Genomic DNA, 19,680 nt, shown 5'->3' on the forward strand with positions numbered 1-19,680 from the left:
ACATGGAGTTTGTATCAGTTGCAGGACTAACAAAGGAATTACAGGGACAAATAACAGCTTCTGGGATCAAACTTGGCAGAGAAGTTCAAAAGAGATTAAATGTGATTTAGTGTCACACCGTAAGCCCTGGTGTGGAGAAAATGGAAACTAATTGCATTGGCAATAAGGAACAAGAAAGATGAAGCATCTGATATACTGCATTTTTTTTTACTTCCTGGTAATACACAGTTCCTTATACGAGGAAAACATTTCCCTCACCAATTGCCTTTACAGTATTTTAATCAGGAAAAAATAGAAATAAAAGCACAAGGTAGTTTTATCTCCTTGTGAGTCTCCAGAAAAATCTTTAGTCTACAAATACGTACAATCACAACTCCACTGGATAGCACAAGAGTGGTTATACTGGGTCAGAGCAAAAGTCCATCCAGCTCAGAGTCCTGTCTCCCACAGTGATCAAAAGCGGATTCATGAGAAGATTACAAAAATCTCCAGAGCAAGCATATGCTGATATTTCCCACCAATACTCTCACAGCCTCCAAGAATTTGTAGCTCAGGCATTTCCTCAGCCAGAGGTGATTGCTAAATGTTTGATAACCCTTGGTAGATTTGTCTTCCACAAGCCTGTGCAGTCTCCCTCTGAGTCCTATGAACTTTTACCACCCACCGCATCCCGCAGCAAGAAATCCCACAGCCTAATTACAAGCCATGTGCAAGAACCACCTTTTTTTTTTTGTTCAGAGCCGGCTACCTGCTGTTCACCTGGGATGCACCTTACGCTGGAAAAGACCGTAAGCAGACACTCCTTGTTTATCCCCTGCCTTTGACTGACGGTTTTACAGAGCTCTCCCCAAGCTGTACTGCTTGTTCCACCCAGCAACCTTTCATCATCCATGTGGCTCCTTTGGGAACCTTTCCAAGTTCTCTGTCCTTCCTCAGGTGAGGACCAGAACTGCATAGGCTCGTCAACACAGATTTATTCAGCAGTGTAGAGGTGTTCTTATTTTTGCTCTCCTAAAGGGAATCAATTTGCCTTTTTTTTTTTGATCACTACTGAGCTGAAATTTTGACAGAATTATCTGTTATAACTCTGAGGTTTCATTACTGCATGGTAATGGCCAAGTCAGAGGCTGTCATTTTTTACATTGGGATTTTTTTTTTTCCCCAGGTGCATCATTTTACCGACACACTGAACTCCATCTGCTGTTTTATTTTGCAGTCACTCTGTTTTGTAACATCCTTCTCCAGCCAGCCCTTGCCCTTGGTATCCTGGGTATCACAGTATCATGTACACACGGTGCCACCTCAGCTTCAATCCCTTTTCAGTGTCATCTATGAGCACCTGAACAGCACAGGAGAAAGCTCAAACTCCTGTGGGAAGCCACTGGTAACCTTCCTTATCCACTGCAAGAGTTGTCCATTTACAGTCTTCTCCTTCCTAAATCTCAACAAATTATTTACAAATGTGACCATCTCCTCACATATCCAGTGGCTTCTCAGACTCCTTAAGAGCCTCTGTTGAGGCTATTAAAGCTTTCAGGAAATCCAGAGAAACTATATCATCAACCCTTTATGCATGGTTTTTAACACCTTCAGAGAACCCCAATATGTTTGTAAGGCATGACTGCACTTTCCAAAAGCAGTGTTGACTCTTCCCAAATACATCATATTTGTCCATGCATCCACTTCATTACAGTTTCTGCTAGTTTGAACACTATGGATATCAGGTTTATCAGCCTGTGATTAGCCAGATCACCCTTGCAATCCTTTTTAACAACTGGCAACACATCAGCCACTTCCAGTCTTCAGGTACCAAGGCAGTGTTAAGCAAGAAGCTACACGCCATAGCTAGTATTTTGGCTTTCTCCTGGTTTCAGCTGAGATAAAGTTAATTTTCTTCCTAGTAGCTGGTATAGTGTTGTGTTTTGGATTTAGTGTGAGAATCATGTTGATAACGCACTGATGGTTTTAGTTGTTGCTAAGTAGTGTTTATACTAAGTCAAGGATTTTTCAGCTTCTCATGCCCAGCCAGCAAGAAGGCTGGAGGGGCACAAGAAGCTGGGAGGGGGCACAGCCAGGACAGCTGACTGTCCTGGTTTTGGCTGGGACAGAGTTAACTCTCTTCTTAGTAGCTGGTACAGTGCTGTGTTTTGGATTTAGTGTGAGAATGATGTTGATAACACGCTGATGTTTTAGTTGTTGCTAAGTAGCGCTTATCTTAAGCCAAGGACTTTTCAGTTTCCCATGCTCTGCCAGCAAGCAGGTGTGCAAGAAGCTGGGAGGGAGCACAGCCAGGGCAGCTGACCCGAACTAGCCAACGGGATATTCCATACCATAGAACGTCATGCTCAGTATATAAACAGGGGGGAGTTGGCCGGGAGGGGCGGATCACGGCTCTGGCATTGGTCAGCGGGTGGTGAGCAATTGCATTGTGCATCACTGTTTGTTTTTGGGTTTTTTTTCTTTTTTTTCCCCTCTTCTTTTTTCATTATATTCCTTTTCATTACTAATATTATTATTGTATTTCATTATTATTATTGTTAGTATTATATTTTACTTTAGTTATTAAACTGTTCTTATCTCAACCCACGAGCTTTACCTTTTTTCCCGATTCTCCTCCCAATCCCACTGGGCGCGGGGGGGTGGGGAGTGAGGAATCGGCTGCGTGGTGCTTGGCTGCTGGCTGGGGTTAAACCATGACACTGACCCAAACTGGCCAAAGGAATATTGCATACCATATGACGTCATGCCCAGTGTATAAACTGGGGGGAGTTGGCCAGGAGGGGTGCATTGCTGCTCAGGAACTGACTGAGCATCCGTCAGCGAGTGGTGAGCAATTGCATTGTGCATCACTTGTTTTGTATATTCTAATTCTTTTTTTATTATCACTGTCATTTAAAAATGTTTATTATTATTATTTTCTTCCTTTTCTGTCCTATTAAACTGTCCTTATCTCAACCCACAAGTTTTTGGGTTTTTTTTCCAATTCTCTCCCCCATCCCACTGGCTGGGGGGAGTGAGCGAGTGGCTGCGTGGTGCTTAGTTGCCAGCTGGGGTCAAACTACGACAGGCTTCTTTAAAAAAAAAAAAAATCCTTGAGTTCTTTCAGAATTCTTGAACATTGTCTGGTCTTGGCAACTTGTTCATCTTCATTTCCTGTAACTTTCCCTGGCAACACTTCCACTTGCTCCTCTGATGCATCTCCCATAAAGAAAGGTTTCGGTGTGGGAACTTCCTCAAGTTCTTCCACAGGGAATGCAGAAACAAACAAATCTCTTTTTAAAATGTGTGCTATTGACTTATCTTCACTGAAGACTCCTGATCACCTACCGGCCCTATGGACTGTCTGGCAGGTTTCCTGCTCCTGGTATATTTGAAACAAGATTTATTATTAGTCTTGAAGCCTTCAGCAGAATTGTTCCTCAAAACCCTTGCTGGGCTGTCTTGAGTCCTTTTACATTTATCCTGTCACAGTTTATAGTCCTTTCTGTTTTCTTATTTGAATGAAAGTTCAGCTTTTTGAAGGATGCCTTCTTGCTTTAATAATCTGTTTAATCCTGCTGTTTAGCCATGCCAGCATCCTCTTACCCTTTCTTAAGTCTTTCTTCACATGTGGTATGCATTTCTTGAGTGCCTCCAGTATGTCCCCAAAGAGTCTCCATGCCATCTGCAAGGATTTAACGCCCCTAGCTAATCCTTCTAGGTTTTTTTCAGCAAGTATTCTCCTTTTTATGTAGTTTCCCATTTTGAAGCTGAGCTCAGCTATGGCGATATTTATTTGGCTTTCACTGTTCCTTCAAGGATGTTTGATGCAAGCATATCATGGCTGCTCTTAGAGAACAGCTCTCTAACTGCAGCATTTTGAACTCGGTCCTATGTGTTACTCAAAAGCAGGTCCAGGAGTTGTTTCTCTTCTGGTGGACTCCATGGCCTGCCTGCCCCACGCAGGCTACACCTGCAAATCTAGTCTTGCATCATGCCACCACATGGCACCTACAGAGGGGAGAAGAACTGAAATTTCCTTTACTTTTGCATGTCCTGCCCTTGTTTTGGTTCTGCCAAGGTTATTCCGTTGAGCACATTCAAACCACTATGTGACCATTATTGACAGACAACATATGGGAGGAGAGCGGGGAAAAAAGGAAGACAGTTACTTTTTAGAAAGACCTGAAAAGTATATCTTGGTTGCGTTTCTGTGATGGGGTAAATAACAACGTTTTGCAGGAGAGTAAACCTAGATCTCAGTATAAGCAGGTAAGTCCTGTACCTGCTTATTAAGCATTCTTTGATAGAGGAAAATATAAAATTGAATCTAGATCCCGCAGCAAAACAAAAAGATTAACTCATAAGTCTACCTCTGTAGCAGCTGCCAACCTCCCTGATTTAGTAAACTGAATCACAACAGAAAGGTGATATTATGCTCAGATAATAGGACAGCTGTACTCAGACATGATGTGTTGAGATCCCTCAATGAAGCATGTCAGGACTCTCACCACTTTCTAGTTAAAGGAAAATTGGCACTTTTAGTGAAAGGAAAATGTCTACACTTACAGAGCACATTTCATGATCTTGGAGCAGATACCATGGACAAAATTTAAATTCATCTTTCCTGCATTTTTTTCTTTCTTTGTGAACACAAAAAAAGCCTCTTTACAAAAAAGGTGCCAGTCCCATCCTTAACAGGCTGTAATGCCTACCGTAGTCGATGCCTGATTGCTGCATCAAACTGTAGAAAGATCACTTCTCTGTGAACAGCTAGCAGCTGAGCTACTTTGCTGGGATCCAGTGGATTCTGGAGGCTGTCAATCATTTTCTGTATGTCTTGAAGTTCAGTCCCTGGAGTCCCAAGAACAGTAAGTTTATCAGGTAAGGTGTCAGGAAATGCACATAAAACTATCTCAGTTCTGTAAACTCGTTTTCCCTCCAGGAGTTCTGTACTTCAGGACTTTCTTCATTTTTTGTCCCTCCCCTGGGAGGCAGAAGAAGAATGTGTTTACATCCCCCTCAACACTACAGAACCAGGCTTTGAGAAAAGAGATTGTGGCAGGTGGAGAATTATGAGAATGTGGTAAGGTCAGGGAGGAAAAGGCGTAGGAATGAAAAGGTACAAGCATCTCGAAAGAATGGTTCTTTTATTATCCTTTCCCATTAAAAAGTCAATTATTGTAAAATGCCAACAAGGACAGTGGTATATCTTACTGATTATCATATCGAGATTAGATTTGTCAGACAGGAGCAGAATCAGGTCCTGAGATGGCATTTTACTTACTGCAAAGACCTAAACTAGTTACTACCTGATAAGGAACGATAGGGACAACTCTGATAAGGAATGATAGGGACAACTTTTCCAACTGTTTTTAATAAAATACCATTGGGGCTCAATTCTGCAAGCTAATGAATATTTTTCTGCTGAGGCTCTAAAGTTTTTTTATTCCCTTTAAGCCTAGCAAAAAGCTTCTCAAAGCAATGGGTCTCTACAAGTCATTACCCTTACAAGAGCACCCGCTCTTACTTGGTGTTTGTAGGAAATGTGTGCACAGGGCTTGACTGCCTCCCAAGACACAGCCACCGCAGAAGTGATTTAACTTGGAAGCACCTGTTATAGAAACCCAATGTTCTCTCTGTCAGGCTGCAGGGGCTGCCATCGTTTAAGGAAGTTAAATGGTCTGCTTTGGGGGAGAAGGAAATTATTCCGCAGCAGCAGCAACAAAAAAGATCTCTTGGTCATGAGCAATGGAGTTAAATTGTCTGTACAAAATGCATTATAGAGATGCAGAGTACTGAGGACTCCATCACTGTCCGTATTTTCTGGTTTAAAAGTGTGGTAGCTAGGCATGCATTAGATATGTCTGAAATTGAAATACATTGCACACAATATTCCTCCTACATCTAGTTATGTAGTTTCTCACTGATCACTGAGCTCAGTCTTCTTGGTTGTTTCAAAGCTCATTAAACATGCTAATTTATGTGAGCTTTCTCAACCATATACAAATGAAGTTACTAATACGCACTTGATGGTACAATGAATGCACACCACAGAACAGGCAGTGCTTTCTGTTAGAGAAAATAAACCCACTTCAAAATCAAACATTCACAAGCACAGTATTAAAATAAAAGCTGTAACAAGTATTTATGATTCACTGAGTCCTTTCTTCCCTTCCAAAATGAAATTTCAAGAAGATAAATTCAGAACTGATAATAAAAATCTTACTCACATAAAAAGAAAAATACATAAGGGATAAAATCTGTAGACATTAAAAGACAAAGCTAGTCTTTTATATATTTTTCCCAATTCTTGAAGGATTTAATATTTTTACCCAATTGTCATAATCAATTTTTCATTTTTTAAAACATGCCAGGGGAGAAGGGAAGCTGTGCAGGTAAAGTTTTTACTCCTGAGTTGCGTCTGAGCAGCACCAAACGTACAGATATATAAATGTGGGCATTTCTAGGTGGTGTGAAAACAGTCCAGCCTTGCAGCACACACACCCGCAGAGGAGGAGGTATGCATAATGTGCCATGTTTTGAAACTCCAGCTCACCATACTGTGGGAATAATCCAGTGGCTGAAACGCCAAATGCCAAGAGCACTTCAACGCTTGGGACAGGATTATCTCATATGACTTTCGTTGCCTAATTATCAGGCATCAAGTTAAATTGGGCTCCTGCAAGCTTTGGCACCTCCAAAGAGGGTTTCATACCACTCCCTTTGATGAACGCATTTTAGCTTGGGATGAGCAACTCCTCTGAAGGTGTCTTTGTAACAGTGTCAAGCAAAGGTGTCCAGTGACAGCAGAGGTACCCAACTGGTGGTTAGATACCAGTAGTTACATACCTCACTGCTAACCACTAAAAGAAAGGTAGGTAAATCCCACTCCTGCAGTACAGTTTAACTTGAACAACAGGTTAAAGCGATTAGGGAAACCGGTACTATTTCTGCACAAATACGTGTTCACGCAGGATGACACACACCTCAGCTCTTTCACCCTTTGGAAAGAGAATCAAGTGTCGGGTTTACTAGACGAACCAAGCCTGCCTTTTTTAATCTTCTGGCAAAGATAAAATCATCATGGGCTGACCAGATGGCTTAACAGACACTTGCTAGAGGCGGAAGAGCAATTTCTGGACCATGTTTTCTGTTCCCTGCTAGAGCAGACCTCCCGAGCCTGGTAGGTACGTTGCTTTTCTGTGAGATTGTGACAGATCTGTGATGCTGTGGGCATGCTCCCGAAACACGACGGTCTTCCATCAGTAAAATGGAGCAGGAAAAAGAAAAAAAGGACGGAATTTCATCTTGACTTTATTCTTCAGTTGACATCAATTTCATCTTCATGCGCCTTTTGTCCCTTTCTCACCATCAGTATTTCACACTCTTTTGCACCTGGAACCATCTACCTTAAGCACCCAGTATTTGTTACTTACCAATTCTGTCGGTCCCTCCCCAGTCTGGGGTCAGAGGCTCTGGGTTTAAGGCACAAAAGCAGTTTGGGGAATTTCCTAATTGAGCAAAAGCCAGGAGATATGAAACCACGTCGTGAAATGCACTAACAATTTCTAGGCTTAGGTGGAGAGCTCTGAGAGCAGCCTGCAGACAAGAAAAATGTACAAATAAAACCATTCAGATGATCGTCTCTAAGCAAACACACCAAAGTAGCAAATATTTTTGCTTCCTGGCCACAACCACTCCCAGGCACTAAATGAGACCTCCCTGGGATGGTGCCGGGGCTTCCAGAGCAAGGTCAAGCACTGGATTTCGTTCAGGCTCAGGATATCACTCCTAGCTGTCACCATCCCATCTGGTGTCATAGCTTCTGGTTTAGAAACTGCTTCCCCAGTGTCTCTTACAACTGCTTTTTTCAGTGTTCATATCCATCCAAATACACAGACACGGCCAGGCAGCCTTCCCCCTCTCAGTCCTTCTCCCCCTGTGCTGCACCATCTCCAGCTCCCGCACTGCCAGGGCCAGCCCAGGTACCTCCTCCCTCCTGTCCCCTCTCCTCCTTATTTCAGCAGAATTAAGGCAGAGGATGTAAAGGTCCCAGCTTGCCGCTTCTGTGTACGTGGGGACAGGGACAACACTTGATAAACTGGTGGAATAAGGAATACTTTCACAAATACAAAAAGGCAACACAGCATGGCTGGGTTTTGGTTTAATTACTTTTGATCTTTAAACTAAAGGATTCTTCCTTTCCTTTTATTTTTGTTTCTGCCTCTAAACTAAGAGGACTGAAGCTCTCCTTCCTGGCAGGCACTCTTCATCAACACCCTTCATCAGTGGCACATGCTAGCTGCATCCAGATTAAAACCACTGATGGTTAATTTCCCCATCTCCAGTGACAAGCTAAATTGTAATGCATGTGAAAAGATGTGCGTGGCTTAGAGCCTTGAACAAAATCTCTTTTAGCATTAGCAAATACTGACCTTCTCTGGAAGCATTTTGAACATGATCAGCGCTTCGGTAGGGTGAGGGATGAACCACAAGTTAAGGAAGGTTTGTCCATCCGGAGACAGCAAAGAGCGTGGTCGAGGATGGAAGGATCTGAGTTATTGCAAGAAGTGAGAGGGGTTTAGCATTTTGAGTTGAGCATCTTCTTTCTGCCTGTTACTTCCCAGAAAGACATTTTTGAAAAGTTTGATAAAACTGTTACTTGAACATAGGATTTGCCTCTAAGATTTGGAGCAAGTGTATTTTAGACATAACAAGATTTAGCTTCGATATGTAGAATACAAGGTAAAGGTTTGACCTCCAAAACCTGCTGAATTTGAGAGAAATCTGAAAGCAACGTTGTTAAAGCATCTGACTTATAAAGCAAGGATGTGAGCTGCTGTGCTGAGGGCATTCAGGGTCTCTTCCCTCAGGAACATGCTTTTGCTGGCTAGAACAGGAGACAGGCAGGGCAAAGCAGCAGACAGGCATTAAAAATCTGTATCATTATTTTAAAATATGATGTGCAATTACCAATAGGCAGCTCATTTTTTTGCCAGAAGATATGAAAATACATTTATTACATGAATAATGTATTTTCCTGTTTTTATATACAATGTGTCATTTCTTGTCTTCACATACGTGAAGATGAAGTACAATACACAGCTAGTTCATTCTGAAATAAAAGGTATAAATTCAGCTTGGAGATTAAGTTCAGCTCTTTCTGAAGTAAGTTTTGCAGGGTTTTTAATCTTTTTTTTCCTTTCATCTGAAAAAAAAAGCAAGGCTGAACGCAAAAAATAGACCTTTGGTTTGGGTGGGATGGAGTAATGAAAGGTTAAATACTCCGTGTTGTAAGCACGGAAATTATATTTGGGCAGGGTTTGTTTAACCAGCTGTGCCCTACTGACTTCTGCACAAGAATGATAAGCACAAATTGTGCCTAAGGAAACCAGACAAGTGACGCTTTTCAGGGTGAGATTAGCATTCACACTCTCCATTTCCTCCACTTTACATCACAGCCCGTAAACGATACCAGCAGGAAGAGAGCAAACAGGGCAACCTGGGTCTCCTCCGCAGGCAGAAGCACACACACTGTCCAGATGTGCTTCGTCTTTACAGGCTTCGGCGGACAAGGACTGTGGGCAGCCTGTCACAGATGCTGTACTTCCCCGCCTCCCCACAGGACGTTAATGGTGGCTTCTCCGTAGCCGTGTTTGCAAAGGAGTCCCAACACTATGTCACCCTGCTATGATGTGGCACCTAACTTCTTCAGAGAGAAAATAAGGACAGTTCGCTGCATCCAGATAAGCCCAGGTGCTGCCTACCCCAGCAACACATGAATGATTTGCAGTGCCATCTCCCAAGAAACAACTAAAACACAGTTTAATCCCTAATAAACCAGATTTTCTATATTATGTAAAAAAAACCTAAAACCCCCCAAAACATCCCAGAGATGCTATGTCATGCTCACAGAGTGACTAGTACTTTTAAAACTATGGCTAAGAGCTATGACCTAGTTTCATACACCAAATCTGGGAACAAAGAAAAAGGCTGGGGGAAGGGAAGAACAGGGTGGCACCACTGCACAAAAAACACAGCCCTACGTTTTCCTCTTTCTTCCTCTTCTAACATTTACTTTTAAGATGGCAGTTGCTGCAGGAGTCTTTTACTATCTTCTATAAGATAACATTTCTGCTGCACCCAGTGCTTCTGCCTTTTTCTAAGGGATACTGCTAAGGCTTAGGTAAGCCAGCAAGGGTGGACGCAGAGCACATATCCACAGCCTTCCCTTCATGCTGCTGCAGCTGGACTCTATATAACATAAAGACAGTAAAATCAGGAACAATACGGGGTTCACCCAAACAAATGCAGATGTTGACAGTATGAGCATCTCCCCTGAGTCTCTGGAGAGAGAAAGAGGCACTTCCAGGACACAACACATCTCATCCAAAAGCAGGAGTCTGAAACAAGTCATCCCTTTGAAGCACCTATTGATTATCAGGGGAGCCTAGTCAGATACAGGCGTCTAAAGTTAGGTGGGCTATTCTCAAACATTTCCCATTGATGTTAATGAATTTTAGGCTTATGGAAATACACATATATATATTTGCAGAAAGCTTTTCATTGTAACTATTCCCATTCTCATTTCTTCTGCCCCTCCCCCAGAGTCTCTTCTTTCCTGTATTCCTTTCTTCTTTGTTCCATGTTATTTTTTCTCTTTTTCCCGCTCTCCACTCACCACCCATCTTTTTTCCTCCCTATATTTCCTCTGCTGTATTTAGCCACCTTCCCCTTGTCCACCACTTACACTGTTTCTTCCACTCAGCTGCAGGTCCTCCTCAGAGGGAGGGAGGGAGGCACAGGGAAGGCAGGATCTGTTCACCCCCCAAGAGCCTGGCAGCCACAAATGCAGGCAACAAGATTTGTTCAGAAGATAAGAAAGCCATTGAATTAATGTCCTGCTATAACCCTCTAAATGCAGGCAAGATGGAAGCTAAATTTCTGCTTTCATCATAACTAATTGACAGTTGCTGTCTACAAGGTGCTTCTTAGCTTCAGTTAAACAACAAAAGAAAATGAAACATTAACTGGTAATAACTGATAAAGCAGGGACAAAAAAAGGGCAGAGGGGCTGAAAGGGCAGGAGCCATTTTTAATTAAAGCCTTTTCTCCAGCTCCCTGCAGCTCCCTTTCTGGCATGAACTCCAGTTTCCATGCCGGCCTGCGCAGGGGCAGGTCGATGCAGGTGCGAAGGGCATGCTGCAGCAGTCCCCCTGCTCGCTGCTCTCTGGACACCTTCTCGGCTGCCTCCCTCCAGTAGGTAAGGATTTACTCTCGGCTTCCTTTGTATATCAAACACAGAAAAGCAGCATGGCATATCAAGCGATATGAAAGTGAGTGCGGCTGGGCCACGAGAGGTGCTGGAGAGACACAGGCAAGCGTCGAAGCACAGGAGGAGAAAAGGCAACCTCAGAAAACTCAAGGCTATTTAAAAAATGAAAGGGCATACGTAAGTATATATGCTTATTTTCTAGGATGTTTCACTGCTTCAGATGTTTCACTTTAAAGTGTAAAAGGACAATGTGTAACTGCTTGTCAGTTAGTACACTTACATTAACATTTTTGAAGAAGTGTAATAGTATGACCCTATAAAGTATTATAGGGTATTGAAATATTTTCCTGCTGTTGAAAAGTTACAGGTCCAAGAGGCACAAGCCAATATCTGATTAGGGTGCACAACGCGAGGACTCGCTGCTCTGTATGTTGAATAACCCAACAGAGTCAGTGCTCTGCAAGACCTTCTCTGTCACAGGATGGATACTCCTGAAACGCACCATGGCTTTTTTCTTTGCTCAATGTTCCCATGACACCAAGAGTAGGAGGTAGTGCATAGCATGAACTGCAGAAGTATAGGTTCTGCAGCTGAACTCAGCTGCTCTGTGCAAATAAATCATCTTTGATTTAGTCCTTGCTAATAAACTAGGATGGCAACCAGATCAGTTGCTATGACAAGTCACCACTCTTGGTCCTAACTCCCAAATGAGTTCAGGGCAGAAGATGGACACTGTGTGACCCACAAACCCCCAGACTGAAAGAACCTGGGGTGGGGGTAGCTTGAGCATGAAATGTAAGTCTGCTAAAATATTTTGCTCTAGGATTACTATTACCTCTTCTGTTACGGTATCCAGAAAAGGCTCCTTCTAAAGCTAAGAGTGAATGTGTTACGAATGGCCCATGTACAACTTTTTATGACAATATGCAAAATACTGTAGAGCTTAAAAGCTTCTCAGGGCATCTGAGATGGGAGTACAAAATACAGTGGCTTAGAGAACACCCAATAAAAGTAGGTAGATAAAGAAAGAAAAGCGGCCTGTACTGTGGGCCTGTGGTGGGGTTACTTCCCAGCAGCTACTAGCCAGATAAGAGCTAGCCCAAAACCAGCGTAGCTCCACAAGCCTGCAGCTGGCATGCGGTTAAACAACAGGGAAGGGGTGATGATCACCTTCTCAAGTATCTCATTGAACCATGTTTTACGATTTGTTGGGCTTGTAACTACACTCCCAACCTTTGTTATTGGAACTAAAGCTTTTGCCTGAACCTTAATGACTTTTTTTTCTGTGTTTACTGCTGAGCCTCTCTATTGGTGAGGAACAAGATGATCAAAAGCAAAACCAGCGTGATGGGTGACTACTTTCACATCTAAAACCATCTACCTGCTGGTGCTAACATGGGGAACCCAGAGACTTACAGTCAGCAGAAGGGCTCGCCTTGCTGGCCACAAGTTTTGAGGAACGAGATCCTTGTGACATGGCCAAAAACATGTCCCTTCTGAAAGGAGCAGATGATACAGGGTCATCCCCTAGTCTGTTGTGTGCTCTTCCTCTCCTTTCCTAACTTCTGACAAGTCACATGCCTGCAACTTATTAACAGGTTTTGTTTACGTCTTAAATAAAGAAAATTTAAAGGGTAAAACAACCCTCACTACCTAGGCTTAATCATTAAAGCAGAGGATTTACATCCTGAAAATGAAATTATCCATTTGTTTTCCCCTTACATGCAGTGCTGGGATTAGAAGCAAGCACATTTCTAAAGTTTTCCTTCTGTGTATGCCAGCTTTTGCAGGAGACTCTTACTGTGCATATTCTCCATCCATCAAAATTGCCTGAAGACTGGCAGAACACACTGCTCAGGGCACTTTCAGACTATCATTCCGCTTACAAACGTGTATTCACCTTTACTTAGTAATATGCACTGACTGAGGACTCTGGCCCCCAGGAACACGCTTGCAAACATAATACAAACCTGGGATCAGTTGCAAGGTTTTTCTTTAAGTCTTGGTCTTCTTTTTTTCCTTGAGATAGTCCAATTATGAAGTACTTGTCTCTGATGACAGGGAAATCCTCTAAGAGGCTTCTTAGGCTATTGTAGTACCCAATGAGCTGACCTCTCAGGGCATGCTGGGACACACGCTGATTCAGCCTAAAAAGGTATAACGAAAATATATAGTGTTGTGCAGGGTGTCTTCTATCCAGATAAGCTCTACCTTTGTTGAACTTGATCTCTTTCTGTATGGACATCTTTGGCATCTTCTACAGCAAAATTTGCAAGCTATGATTCCTCTGTACTATGACAACCAGAGGGATAAAAATTGTGAAAGTGGCATTTAAGAACCAAGGTAAATTTTAGTTTTAATGCTTTTCATCACACAGATGTCTTTACAATGCTTTAGAAATATCCGCAAATTAAAACAGCAGCTGCTTTGTGCTAGCTATTGATACTTACATTACAATAAGGAAGCAGAAGCAGGAAGGAGCTAAGTGAGATGATGAGTTAATTGCAGAACTGGGAATTAGGCAGTGTGACCCTGAGTCAGATTTTGTCATCACTGAGCTGCACTGAAACTCCACTCCAACCCCTGGCTGCAAGCTGCCTCCAGACCCATCGGTCTGGCCTTACCCACACACTCGATAAGCCGTACCTGGGTTAAAGGTAGTCTGCCTCTGCAGCATAACACAAATCTACGTCATTTGCAAAACATGGCTTACTGAAACAGCTGCCCTACTTGCAGCTTGCTCCTTGCTGTGCTCTTTCCCAAGGCTGCTTGGATCTATATTAAACATATATTAGACATATAGTAAACATCTATCAGATATACTTACTCATGGCAATATTCAACAATAATGTCTCTCTTGAGTTTCACAACTTCATCCTATAATGAGACAATATTTTTTTCTTAGTATCATGTAGGACTCACATATACTGTGAATCTAACAAAGCCAAAACACTTGTAACATTTTCTATTAATATAATTTTTAAAAACCCTCCAGATTACATACAGCATTACAAATATCTAAACTATGAAATTCCAAAACTTTAAGGAGGTTAAACATCAAGAAAGATTTCAACCAGTATGCCAGACCCAGTAGACAGTTAAGGCAGTCTTGTAAATAAATTCAGAATTATTTTATTCATCTGGTTCATATAATTTTGTTCACAAATTCTGTAATATTTCCCAAAAGTCTGCAGCTAGCAGTTATTTCCTCATACACTCATATAGCCTACTGAGCTTGCAAGAAGCTTATGAGTACATTAAACTAAATAGGTTACACTGACTATTTCAAAAACAGAATAGCCATTAAGGATTTGCGTAGAAGGAGTTTACTTTTTACTACCTGGTAAATTCTTAAAGGCCTTGCCTAACCTGTAATGTATTCAGCACAAGATAGAGAATCCCAAGCAGTTAAATACAGGATCCATGTTCTCACCTTTATCCAGATGCTGGATAAAGAGGAATTTTGCAAAAGGCAAAATCTATACCCATCATGGTATCTTTACAATTATTATTTTTTATAATTCTCACATCTTCTTCTGAAATTAAAAAAAATAATAAAACTGCTAGAAATATTTATTAAAGAAGCCTTCCTCACATAGCGTCCGTCTCTAGCTAGGACCACTGTTGGATCCTTCATATGTAAAAGCCCAGAGCAGTTCTGCACCTATCAGCATAACTATAGCCAGAATTTACCTCCTTAACTAGGCTGGAGATAGTTTAGGAGCAATGCCCGTTAGCATCCACAACCTTTAGTTAGCCATGTGTCTGCAGACTGCTGCTGTTTTCCATGCACCTCTCCGTCACGAGCCTTGCAGCCATGCCCAAGGCAGACCACGGGGAGACGGCGCAATGGAAGAAGGTTCACTTGAGTCTCCCACTGCTGCCGGTGGAGCCGGGCCACCATCTGCAGCCCCGTGCCTGGCTTGCACACCCTGGCCACGTCCCAGCCTCCTTCCCCTCCGCCGGGGTCTCCACACCCGCCACCGGGTTACCTTTCTCCCTGAAGTAACCACAGAGTAAGTACAATGCTAACTCAAAGCCACCGCTTTGCCTACGTGCCAGAACCCAACAGTCCCTCTCAAAAACGCCGAGGAGCCTCCTGACGTACTTACAGGGTTTTGCAGCCTGCTGCCCAGTGCTTCTCTCTTTTGAGTAAAAGTGTTCAGCATCCTATCTCGGGGTCCCCGTTTCTCCAGCTGAATGGAAATGAAAGCTTCTGGAGGCCTAATGAGGGAAAGAAAGCGTGGGAGCTAAGAAGAGTGACCTCTCAAAAGGCAAACTGATAACCTCCTTCTGAACCACTCAAATAACTTCTTTAGATCAGACACAGCTTCTCCAACAACATTCATTTTACTCATTCCTTATATATAACAGGTACAAATACACTGGATCTTGTGGATCAGCTACCAGAGATGAGATGAGCTCTGGGGAAAGTCTCCCAGTCTACATATTTTTAATTTCAGTGCAAGTGAAATAAATGGTGAAGGAAACAGTGACAAATTAAAAAAAAATAATGTACCTCCTCATACTGGCATTAAGGTAGTAACAGGAACCGTGAGGCTGCCTGGGCTAAGCTGGACATGTTGAATGCCTTTTTATTTGTACCTTTGAACCACAGGTTGTTCAATTAGGACAGAGTTTTCAGTGCTCGACTTCCAGCTGATCAGCACTGAATAATATAAAAAATTGCTCTGTGTCTTGCCAGTACCCTGTTAGTGCACAGTACCCCATGTAAAAGCGAGGAAATTGGGCCGAGGAGCTAGTAAGTGGGCACACAAGCACCGAGGCCAAGCTCTGTTCTACAGGAGGAGCCAAGTCATGTTTAATGGCCTTATCCTGGCCTACTTATTATTTGTCATAATTTTGCAGTGTTTTAACTGTAAACTCACTGATGCTTAGAAACTCCTATGAAGTATCTGGATTTCCTCCTTTAATTAAGAGGTTATCTCCATGGGGTTTGGTGGGAAGTCAGAGTCCCATCGACAGGGTACGGCAAGACAACCATAATGCTCAGACCACCAATTCACACCAAGAAACAGGGCATCTGGGAACATGCCCTTACAACCGAGAGCCCATCGCTATGTTTTGTCACGGCGGAGGCCCAGCGCAACGTAAAGCAGGGAGTGCTCGGGATTCGCACATGCTCCAGGCTGACCCCTACCCAGTGGAGGGGGCTTGTCTGTAACAAATACCTTTTAATGGTACAACGTAAACCTGGAGAACGCCCAGGAGAAAATGAAGTGGCCGGTGTGGTTGCTTGCAGCAGCTGATCCTCTGTTTCGCTCCCAGACACTGAATTTCTTCCACTTGCTGAACTGCTCCAACTTGTTAGACTTACATTTCCTTCCTAAAATATCATGAATATCAATTCTGTGCTTGCTCTCATAAAGACTGGCAGCTCTTCCTACTAAATCAATGCAGATTTGCAATTCTGTATGCTTTCATTTACCCTAGCTTTATGATATAATAATTCACTGGGATCATTGAAAGTCACAGGAAAAAAAAAATTCTCATTGAGCACAGGCATAATGAAACTGTAGCAGCAGCAGACTCAGAGGCAGTTCCCGATTTATAAATCAGACAACATTCTCGACATTCAATCAGCTGCAAATAAAATATGAATATTCCCAGATATTCACATTTTCAAATATGTACAAATAATTTTATATCTAGATCATTTGTCTGGAAAATCAGTTTGCCTCCCCACAAACACAAAAAATGACACTCATCCCCCCACACTGGCTATTTAAGGAACCTCAAAAATTTCTGCATATTTATATAAAAATAATCCTAATTTTCAAGTAGGAACAAGTGGTACTTTTCCAGGTTCTTGAAGTCGAATTTCAAAAGTGGCACAGGCACTTTGAAGTCCAGGGGAGCTAAAAAAGCACACTAATTCCCCTGCAAATCAAGGACAGCTACTGTCTTTTGCATATAGTGGGAAAGGGAAAGACCAAAATGGGAAAAAAAAGCCACATTTTGAGGGTTGAGTTCCTTCTTCTAAGTACTAGCTTGGCTTGGGTTAATGCCAGCTTGCAGACGGATCTACCAAAGAACACCTTTGCTCTGTTGTTGTAGAAAATGGACTTAGTGCCCAGAGAACAATTCTTCCTGCTTGGCTGAGCACAAAGTACGTGCAACATGTATTAAAAAAAACAGTGGTGAGCAACTGCCTTAGAAGTAAATGGGCAGACATGAGCAGTGTCTTCGTTCCTGAGAAATATTTCAGCCTATAAACACAGTCAGTATAGAAAAGTTGGGCACTGAGGTTACAAATACATGGGAGTTTGCCATTCTGAAGGTCCTAGATCAGTATCAAACAGGCTGGTCCGCCTGAGGGCTTATTGCAGGGTGAGACTGGGTTAGTTAAGCCTGTGCCCTTCATGGCACAGCCCATGGGTCTTGGCTGTCAACCAACCAGACCATGGCGGGTGTTGCAGAGCGCACAGCTCCCTTGGCATCACGCAACGCGCTCTCCTTTACATGGGCTGAAGGGAGACGCCATGGGCCTTGGCCTGTGTTGGGTGGGCAACCATACCACCCATGGTACTGGTGGGTCCCTCAGTGCAGATGCAGCCTGTGACATCCTGCAACCATCTCCCTTTCCTAGGTAAGGAGGTTATACAAGATTTTTTCCAGTTTTACACGTTAATCTGGAATAACAGATGCATGACCTCTTTATCACTGCCTCTGTTGGTTGTATTAATTGTCCTCTGTGTGTGAGTTTGATTAGTTAGCTAATGCCCACTGACTGTAAATCAGCAAAAACTGATTCAGAATGGATGCAGCAGCCATTAAATGATTTACAGAGGAGAGGAGACATCTGAAAATGAAAAATACAGTCACTGCCATTCTGTGGAAAAGAAACCATTCAGCATTTAGACAGCAAAAGAGCTCCAAATGTTTGGAAGATCAATCCTTTTCAACTGTGGGATGAAGAGCTATTTCCAGAGTAAGACTACTCATGGTTAACAGCAGAGACACACAACACCAGCGCTTTATATGGCAGCACAGAGGATCAATTTGGGAAAGAAACCGAGGTTGCTCAGTTCCACTGAGGATTTCAGTGCTGCGGGATCTGATTAGAAATGAAGACGTGGAATCTCAGACTTCTTATTAGACGATGGCCAGCCCTGGGAGGCTTGCACAGCTGGCCATCCAGCTGCCAACGCCTGGGTGCTCACCAAGTGGCTGAGAGTGCAGCAGCTCCCTGGAACATGGCCCGTGTGCTGCCAAAAGTTGCATGAGATCAGTGGTGCAAAGGGTTCCTGCTCAGCAGCAAGCAGGCGTCTCTGATGGCACGATACTGAGCTTTTTTCTGGTGGGCCATCAGGATATCGGTTTGTTTGTTTGGGCCAATGGATCTCAGCTGTACGGTGCAGAATCACTGTCCTGCTCATGTTGGGACAGGATGCAAACCGTGCAGTGGTGAAACAAGTTTGTTCTGGTGCAGCTGACAGTCTCTGGGGTGAGTGTTGTCCCTAGGACCTCCCTCACATTCACCTCCGGTGATGGAAAGAAAGTGTATAGGACATTGCTCTAGGAAGGGCAATTCATGCTCAGAAACTTGCAAGTCACAGCTGTATGAGACATCTTTCCCTTCCCTCCCCACGCTGCAGCTCTGAGTGACCCAAAATGAGATGACGAGGGGTCATGATAACATCTATTTTTCATTTTTAAACGCAGAAAGAAACAAGTGTCACACAGGAAATGCTTTAGCCTCATTCCCTTAGCTGGTTCAACCCATCTCTAACAACTTTTGAACCCTCTGACTTATTTCAAATATATTTGACATAAGAACAGAGGTCTTAAGGGTATAAAGCTCCTTCCAGTTTTGCAAAATCAGCATTCAGCTAGTGAGGAGAACCCCCCGCTCAGGGAAGAGGCAGGGAGAGTTTGATCCCTGGCCATTTTGCTTGGCTTGCTCAGCTCCCAGGAGGCGGCAGCCAGCTGGGCTCCCAGCATGACAGCCAGGCAGTCAGCACGTGCATGGCTACGAACCTGCTGCAAAACACAGTGCTTCTTGCCCAGCTAGACAGCAAAACATGGGCACTTCCCACACACAGGAATGAGCTGAGGATACTGCCTGGCGGCAAGGGACTGAGCACGGGGAGCATCAGGGATGCAAGAAGGGGCTGAGGGGGGATGGATGGGGTCTCCTAAAGAACATGGAAAGAGATGTCAATATAAGCACAGAAGAGGCAAGACAAGCCCTAAAGAATCTCTATTTGCTTATGAATTCAAAATTGTATACAAGGTCACTTAGCTCAGCACTGTAATGCAGCTATCTCTGGAAGAGACACAACAGCTGCGTAAGAAAATGCAACACAGCGCCCTACAACAATTTAGCATGTATGAAGCAAGGGCAGTTCCTGAGCATCATATATTAAACACAGGATGAAAAAAAAAAAAGCCAAATATAA

At 43.1% G+C, this 19,680-nt stretch overlaps 1 protein-coding gene across 1 annotated transcript in view; it reads right to left on the reverse strand.

Annotated features, from left to right (window-relative positions):
* LOC127014530 (coiled-coil domain-containing protein 162-like) overlaps nucleotides 1-5,206 on the reverse strand; it is a 31,687-nt gene extending 26,481 nt beyond the window's left edge. The window contains exons 1-2 of the mRNA XM_050893961.1: nucleotides 5,197-5,206; nucleotides 4,695-4,833 (exon numbers count right to left, since the gene is read on the reverse strand). Of these exons, the coding sequence (XP_050749918.1) occupies nucleotides 4,695-4,833; nucleotides 5,197-5,206 (149 nt within the window). The remainder of the gene's footprint in view (nucleotides 1-4,694; nucleotides 4,834-5,196) is intronic.
* Between the last annotated feature and the right edge of the window lie 14,474 nt (nucleotides 5,207-19,680).

This window comes from Gymnogyps californianus, chromosome 3 (assembly GCF_018139145.2).
Source record: "Gymnogyps californianus isolate 813 chromosome 3, ASM1813914v2, whole genome shotgun sequence".
NCBI lineage: Eukaryota > Metazoa > Chordata > Aves > Accipitriformes > Cathartidae > Gymnogyps > Gymnogyps californianus.